This window comes from Aethalodelphis obliquidens, unplaced genomic scaffold (assembly GCF_003676395.1).
Source record: "Aethalodelphis obliquidens isolate GAN/ISIS:26980383/991018 unplaced genomic scaffold, ASM367639v1 scaffold16, whole genome shotgun sequence".
NCBI lineage: Eukaryota > Metazoa > Chordata > Mammalia > Artiodactyla > Delphinidae > Aethalodelphis > Aethalodelphis obliquidens.
In genome coordinates, this window is record NW_020837960.1 from 34305045 (window position 1) to 34313296 (window position 8252).

At 56.8% G+C, this 8252-nt stretch overlaps 1 protein-coding gene and 1 long non-coding RNA gene across 2 annotated transcripts in view; one reads left to right on the forward strand and one right to left on the reverse strand.

Annotated features, from left to right (window-relative positions):
- The window catches only part of ATP12A (ATPase H+/K+ transporting non-gastric alpha2 subunit), a 93653-nt gene extending 90171 nt beyond the window's left edge, over positions 1-3482 (reverse strand). The window contains exons 1-4 of the mRNA XM_027116772.1: positions 3417-3482; positions 2729-2856; positions 1913-1964; positions 853-985 (exon numbers count right to left, since the gene is read on the reverse strand). Of these exons, the coding sequence (XP_026972573.1) occupies positions 853-985; positions 1913-1964; positions 2729-2856; positions 3417-3482 (379 nt within the window). The remainder of the gene's footprint in view (positions 1-852; positions 986-1912; positions 1965-2728; positions 2857-3416) is intronic.
- A 56-nt stretch (positions 3483-3538) lies between these two features.
- On the forward strand, positions 3539-6871 carry LOC113625852 (uncharacterized). Its single transcript, XR_003434903.1, has 2 exons — positions 3539-4018; positions 6562-6871. It is a non-coding gene; the product is annotated as an uncharacterized LOC113625852 (long non-coding RNA).
- The last annotated feature ends 1381 nt before the right edge of the window (positions 6872-8252 follow it).

Here is an 8252-nt window from a genome sequence, read left to right on the forward strand (position 1 = left end):
GAGGGGATGCGAGCCTCTTCCACCAGGGAAACAGTTTCGTGGAGGAGAAACTGGCTTGCTCTGTGAAGTTCCGGGGCTGGGGCTCACGGGGAGGCTTTGGCTCACGGTGGGGAAGACGATCCTTATAAACAAAGACGTCCGAGATGGAGGGGCTGTGGGCAGGGCTAGGGTCTGGCCCTGGCACAGAGCAGCCCTGCAGAGGGGCTGGAGCCCAGTCAGAGGTCACCTTGGTGAGCCCCACCTCGTCCCAAGGCGAAGAGGTCCGACAACCCCACCTGGAGCTGGAACATCAGCTCCAAGATACGGAATCGAGGCCCCCAGTGAAACGACCAATCAGGCCAAGAGCAAGGGGACAGCGCAGGCCTGTGACTCACTGCTGTGGAGTCCGGTCTGTCTGTGAGGTCCCTGGACAGCTGGGCGGGGGAAGGACGACAGAGTCAGGGCGGGACTCACTGTGGCGAAGAATATGAAGCTGGAAAAGAATCGCGTCCCCCTGTGCCAGGCAGATCACTGGGTTTGGAATACGGGGATCGGTGCTGGGATCTTGGGGGGCAGGGTGCTCCGGGCCTGCAGTCCAGTGACGCCCTTGCTGCCGTGGGCTGGACACAGGCGGACCTGGGACAGTTTGGGGGAGGAAAGCTGGAGGACCTGGGCCTGACCGGGGAGCCACGCACCTACCTCTGGGCCCCACCTGTCTTGCTTCCCCTTGAGGAGCAGTCCCAGGCCTCAGGGGGCCTCATCTCCCCAAAGGCTGTCTTCCCACATGACCTGTGATCCCTGTCAGACTGAGGGATCCCCCCACTCCTTCCACCCTCTCTGGGAAAGCCTGGCTCGGTACCCCTCTGCGCTCACCGAGGAGGAAGGAGCCCAGCACGGTCCGTGTGGAGATGACAAAGCCAAGGATGCCGTGGGGACCACACTGGACCAGGTGGACCCTGGCGCTCCCTTGGAAGGATGCGTCTGGGCCCACTGTGCTTGTTAGTCTCTAAGAACAAAGCACAGCTTTGAACACCGGGGAGGGGCAGCGGGACTTGCAGAGATGGCCGGACGGAAGCCCAACCACCCATCCGGCACAGGTCCTGGTGAGGCTAGGCTCAGAGGTGCCACCCACGCTCTCCCAGGACGTGTTTCCTTCCTCACTAAACTTGCCCTGGTGGCGTCCTGGACCCTGGGCCCTTCCTCTCTTCAGGAAACACCCCTGACTCAACTCAGGCCCCTGTACTGAATCATTGTTTTCCTCTCTTTTCTCTCTACCTGCAAACATCCTACTTATAGAGCAACTTAGACACATCACCCTGTATCCCAAATCTGCTGTCCAGTCCCAGGCCAGGGGACCCTTCCTACCCTTCCAGTGGCAAGCAGACACAGCCCCCTAGAGCCTCTGGCGACAGACATCCAGGGCGAGCCGTTCCTGTGTCCAGGCCCTGGTCCTCTGCCCCCGACCTCGACGAAGCATTGAGGCCCTGAAGACAGCCAGGGCCACACCATGGTGGCCAGGAGATGGCTCTGCCCTGTGGCCAGCGGTCTGGGCTGGGACAAGGCTCTGGCTGGGCTCTAGCAGGGTCCACACCATTTCTGTGATGGTGGGGAGCGGTTTCACACCTCTGGACCTCGCTTCACACTTCTGTAAAGTGAAGCTGATGATTTCCAAGGTCCCTTCTGGCGTTCAAACTAGATGGTCGACGTTGACATAAGAAACACCACTATCGCCTCCTTCCCGCCCTTCCTTCCAGCCCGCAGATCAGATATTCGTGCAGATAGCAAAGACCAGGTAGGAAGGCTCTTTGAAAGATGGGCTTTCCCTCCTGCCGCCCGGGTTCCTTAGACTGGTGCTGGGGGTTCCGTAGCCACGGGTGCCGGGGGCCCATCTCTCCTGCCCGTCCCTTCCAGCCTTTCCTCGAGCTGGGCTCACCCTCTGGACGCTGTCCCCAGCCTCGTCCTTCACGCTGAGGATCAGCTCTCTGCTGGGCCCCAGGCCAGGGAGAGCTGGGGGGCCCTGGCCAGACACTGGGCGTCACAGAGCTCTTCTGCAGAGACGTACTGCTGGCACTGGCAGCTGCGGGAGAGGATGGGGTGGGGAGGGGTCTGTCTCAGCAGGCTCCGTGTGCCCCTCAGCTGGCTCGGGCTCCTCTGGAGGAAAGCGAGCTGCCTATGCTTCCTGAGCAGCGGCTGCACTTTCGGGGGAGGTCCTGAGGTGACTGGACAACACGCTCTCGCCCCTGGCCCTGTGCCAGCCTGGGCACGTCCCGGGACAAGAGCAATTGTCCTGGTTGGGGGGCTCGGCACTTTTGCTCGGCTTCCTGCCAGGGCAGATTGTGGCGAGGGTGAGCTGCTCAGCCTGGAACGCTGCCAGTGCAGCGGCTGCCCTCCACAGCCTGTTCCCCCCAGTGCAAAGGTCAGCTGGAGGTCTAGAACTCAGGACCGCATCAGGGCCCCTCCTGGCTTGGGGTCCAGTCAGGGTCAGCTCCTGGCAGTTGCGGGGGCCTGTGGTCTGGACCTCACTCTTCCCTGCTGCCAGCGCCCCTTCAGGCCGGGCCCCTTGCCCCTGGCTGTGCTGGCTGGGCGCCCATCTCGGGATGCGCACACAGGCAGCTTCTGGGAGGAGCTTGCAGGAGGCGGCTCAGTCTGGGTCCTGCCAACAGCCTCCTGGACGGGCCCTCGGGGGACGGTCAGGACCTGCCTGGAGATGGTGGCTTCATTATACTCTCAGCGGTTTTTCGTCACTCACATGCCCAGTCCAGCGCTGAGCTCCTCGCCCACTGGGCGACAGAAGAAGGAGCAGTTGTACTGCTTGGGGGACACACACGTGCGGGTGGCGGCCAGGCGGACGTCTCCAGGAGAGCAGCGCTCCACGACCTGTGGGAGGGCGTGGGAGGAGAGTCCTGGCCCAGCACCTGCAGGCCTGGGGTGCACCAGAGAATACTCCAGGGACAGGGGCAGGGTCTCAGGGGGAGCCAGGCCCCTCTGAGAGTTCATGTAGTCAGTATGCTAAGACTAGGGTTAGGCTTGAGGGTAGAGGGGAACCCACGAAAGTAGTAGGAGACAAGTGAGCTGCCTTGGGAGGTATTTGGGAGGCCTAGCTCTGGGGAGGCCGGACCCAGGTTCCCACACAGCAGCTAAGATGACCTCCTAGGAGATGAGTGAGGATCAGCAGGACGGAAGGTGGGGGCTCGTCAGAGAAGGCTTGCTGGAGGAGGTGGTGGTGCAACTGGTTTTGAAGCAGAATTGTGAGGGCAAGACTCACAGAGGGAGGGCGGTTCAGAGGTCAGAACGACCAGAGGGTGTCGGGGGAGGGGGGCGGCCCAATCAGCGGGGCTGGGGTGGAGGGGTCTGCAGAGGGCGTAGCAACAAGTGAGGCTGGTGAGCTGGCCGGGCGGCCACCCGTGTGTTACCCTGGGCCCTCACCATCTGCCTGCCTCCTGAGAGTGGGGGTCCAGGAAGGAAGGGGGCTGGGCGGCCACAGCCGCCTCCCTGGAGGTCATGTCGGGGAAGACACACTCCCACCTGAAAACCTCAGTTACTTAGGCCAGTGGTAGCCAGACTTTTCATCCTGCTTCCCGAGAGTAAAAAAGTACTGTAAAAAATATTGTGATAATATACACTAGACTGAGTATAATATATACGCGCACATGTAAACGCAACTGAAAAGCTAACGAGGAGAAAAAGTGAATATGAACCGTTCTGATACTTCCTTCTTGTACCCCAGTGGCTTATCTAGAGCACACCCACGTTGAGACGGGCTAGGTGAGGCCCAGAGCCTTCCCTGTTCCCTGAAGAGCGGTGACAGGTGAGGGAATTTGCCTATTAACATCAGGGATGGGCTTTAGGTGACGCCCATGAAATAAGCCACACCTCTGGTTGGGGATCTGATCTGTATGTGATCGGAAGACGTGTCAGAGCGGAGACATGTGTTCCCTGTCTCCACTAGGCCTCCAACTAGGAGACAGGTTTGACCTTCGGGGCCAGGAGGTGGGGTCCCCACGCAGGCCAGTGTGAGGCACCTGAAGGCCTCCGGCTGGTAAGCAGCTCTGAGCGGGAAGGAGGGTGCCCCTGAGGGAGGGAGGGCGTGGGCCCGCAGGGAAGTCAGAGAGGTGCGGAGGACGGGCGGGTGGGAGGGAGCCCAGCTCCTCACAGAGCTGAGGAAGCAGCAGGGAGCTGGGCCCGTTGGTGACACGAAGGACAGATGCCCCGACTGTTCGAGGGACCAGCTTCTTATCCAAGCTGAGGGCCCTCAGCTGAGCTGAGACTCGAGCAAGGCCTGGGAGCTAGGTTAGCCAGTGGCTTTTCAAACTTCAGCGAATATCAGAACCACTTGGAGGGCTTGTGGAAACCCAGTTTGCTGGGTCCCACCCCTGGGGTTCCTGATCCAGTAGGTCTGGGGTAGGGCTCAGGGTCTGCATTTCTAACAAATTTCCAGGTGATGCTGATTCCGTCAGTGCAAAGATCACACTTTGAACCACCGGTCTAGGATAAGGCAGGGTGCAGAGCCTTTTGTACGCAGGGGAGAGGGGCTCCGACAGGGAGGGACCACTGGAAACTGAGGACCGCGTGACTTAGGGCTCCGGGCAGGCTGGGGCCAGGGCCAGGGGCTGCTGCCTGTTTCCGCCTGGTGGGGATAAAGCAGCACGCCTCAGCCTGTTGGCTTTTCCCCTGTTGAGCAGCGGGGTCTTCAAACGGGAAGGTAGAACGGCCTGATGAAGTGGACGGTGGCCAGAGGAGGAGGGTGGTGAGAGAGCAGCGTCTCAGACGGAGCTCCTGTCAGACTTGGGTGGGTAGGCAGCCTTGGGGTCCTGACTGTTGTCTTGTTTGCTGTGGCTCAAATATGGGATTAAGACCGACTGATAACTGGAGGTTTGGACTCAAAGGGGAAACCTCCGAGCAGATAGGGGCCTGGGCGAGGGGCTGAGTGAGCTGGGGCAGCACCGGGGGCAGCTGTACCACACTGGTTGGGCAAAGTGTCCCCCATAAAGATGTTGCTGCCTTTTAGGAGGAAGTCGGATCCAGAGCCTCCGGAGCTGGCTCTGAAGGGAGGGCGTCTGGATCTTGCTGCCACCAGGGCTGTGTGCCTGGGGAGGGGACATCCTCCTGCAGACCCCTCCACGCCAGCCCGGCCGATTGGGCTGGCTCCCCGACGCTCCCCAGCCTCTAGCCTCCTGGCCCACACGGGATGGTCGCCCCTGCGGGGGCGACTCCAAGACCCTTTACGAGGCTGAGGTCCTGGGGCTCTGTGATAAGGAGAGACCCCGAGGTCGCCCCACTTGTGCAGGACGTAATCCCTGGCTGTGGCCCACGGAGGCGCCCGGCAGGCGCGGACGGACGGTGCTCCCCTTGCCCCCCTCGGCCGCGGGGCTACCTGGGGCTGACAGTCCTCTTCACTGCTGCTCTCGCCCTCGTAGGACTCGTGTCCTGCCCGGCAGATGCAGGAGCCGTCTGACTTCTGGAAGACCCTGTTCAGTCCCCGGCACGTGCAGTGGGAGGCACCTGGGGAGAGAGGGTCCCGCAGCCGTCCAGGCACCTGGCAGGGAGCCAGCGGCAGCCAGGTGGAGGGAGCAGACACCTGTCTTTACCAAAGTACTGACCTGGAGGGTCTTTGAGGGGGTTGAATGAGATTTTCCAAATCTCAACCCTGACTTTGCATTAGAATCTGAGAAGTGTTTAAAAAACATCAATGTCTGGGTTGAGGTCTGGGTCCCCTTTAGACCAATTAAATAGAAATCTCTGAGGCAAGGCGAGGCCAGGACAACGTAAAATGGATAGCTAGTGGGAAGCAGCCGCATAGCACAGGGAGATCAGCTCCGGTGCTCTGTGACCACCTAGAGGGGTGGGATAGGGAGGGTGGGAAGGAGATGTAAGAGGGTGGAGATATGCGGATATATGTATACATATAGCTGATTCATTTTATTATACAGCAGAAGCTAACACACCATTGTAAAGCAATTATACTCCAATGAAGATGTTAAAAAAAAAAAAAGCGCCCGCAGAGCTTTATTGTTCAGCCAGGACTGAGAGCTAGCGATGCAGCTGAACACCCCCGACACCTGTGGAAGTTGTTGCTCCTACTTGGATCACAGAAACCCTCTGGCATGTCGTGAAGGGCTGGCACAGGCCTCTGTCTCTAGGCAATTAGCAGGGGGGATCTGAGAGGGAAGGCCGCTCAAGAAGCTTGAAGGGTGCATGGACTGGGTGAGTGCAACTGGGAGGACAGGGATTCTCAGCAGAGAAAGTGGTGGGTAGGGAAGCTTAGGTTTTCTTTGGAGACAAAAGGGGTCCAGGTGGATGTTCTCTGGGAGAGGCAGCTAGGGGGAGGTAGAGACGGGGCCTTGCAGGGGACTAGGGTTCACTGCAATTCTGGCCAATTCAACCCTGTTGGGATTGGCGTCTCCTTGGGAGAATAAAAACACTCATTTAGGGCGTAGCCTTTGTCAGTTTGCTGCAGGTAACCACCTGTGCACAGTGCACAGGAGCCAGTAGACCCGCAGCAGAACTTGTTGAGTGAATTGATTAAAGCTGACATTTTTTTGCTAACATGGTTACATTCTCCCCCTGTCCCCCCAAATTTAGGGACCATTAACATGAGAGACACCTATTTCTACTGTAGAGAAGGTCGGGAATTGCTCAACGCTGAATGACACAAGGACTGTTCTTCCACCAGTCAGGTCGGCCAAGGCCCCTCTGCTCCCTTGAACTCTAGAATGTGCTGTGGCCCATCTGGACCAGCTCCCTGCAGAGACCTGGGCACCATCATGCCCTTGGAGTCTTCCGTCTCTTCTCAGTGTCCAGAGCACTGGGCTCCAGACCTGGCTTGTGGCCTTGTGGTCCCACAGAGGTGCCTTGGGAGCTTCTTGGGTGATGGAGGGCCTAATGGGAGCGCTTATGAGACCTCACCCTGGACATAAGTTTCAGATTAATTCACTAAGCAAGAATTTTTGGAAAAAGTTTTCTGTTGCTAAAGAATACTTTGAACAAGAGTCTGAAAGCTTGGCGTGGCATTCACGCCTATAGAATTGATCACGGATCTATATTAGAAGCATCATTTTTTAATGTCTGCCTGCCACCAACCCAACCCAGCAAGATTTTACTTATCTGCAAGTTCCTGTTTAAATATAACACTTAAACATTTTGGGGCTTCCCTGGTGGTGCTGTGGTTAAGAATCTCCTGCCAACGCAGGGGACACGGGTTCGACCCCTGGTCCAGGAAGATCCCTCATGCCGCAGAGGAACTAAGCCCATGTGCCACAACTACTGAGCCTGTGTGCCTAGAGCCTGTGTTCTGCAACGAAGAGTAGCCCTCACTCGACGTAACTAGAGAAAGCCCACGTGCAGCAACGAAGACCCAACTCAGCCAAAGATAAATAAATAAATAAATAAAACGTTCTCCATAAACTTTCCCTGGTCCTGCCATGAAGAAGCAATTTCTTCCTATTTTGAACCATCCAGACTTTTTGGTTCTTTTCTTGTGGCACTTGACACTTCTGCCCATTTGTTTTGCGTTTTTTCTTTCTTCCGAGTGGACCTGTCTCAGTACCTTCCACAGTGCCTTTGTGGTACTAACAACAATTGGAGGCTAGTGTTTATGATCTGACCTTTAAAATAAATTACCTAAAACAGTCTCCATTGCATCCCGAAAGGGAAAGAGGCAGCTTACAAAAGTGCACAGACCTGCGAGACTTTTTCTGCCTTTGGCAAGGGCAGAGCAGCTTACTTCAGGTCAATCTTCCTATGACATACAACAGAAAAGCCAGAAAAATATAGAAAACCTCTGTTTGAAGGCCTAGGGAGCTTAATTGAGGACTTAAGGAAAAGAGAAAGGAAATGCAGAGGGACAAGCCCACATTTGGGACCCGCTTCCCTGAAAGGCATTTGCCTCTCAGTGGAGAGCCTGAGAAGGTGAGCATAGCTTCAGGAAGTCTCACACGGCCCAGGGACCACCAGGAATGAGGGTCTCTGGTAAACATGAGACCCTCAGTGTTTCTGGCTTTCAGCTCGAAGCACTGAAGAGCTACACCCGGGTAAGCGCTGACTCTTGTGAAACCTGAAGTCCAGCACTGATTTTCTGAAGTCCTGATGAATGGAGGGAATTTGTTCCTACTGTAACTGGTTTCCAGAGTGAAAGTAATTCCTCTACGGAGGAAGGTACAGAATCAAGAATTTCAAAATTTCTCTACAATTTTCATTCACTAAGTCTAGTATTCAATTAAAAAAAGCATATAAACAAACAAACAAACAAACAGTAATTGCTCAGAAATCCAAAG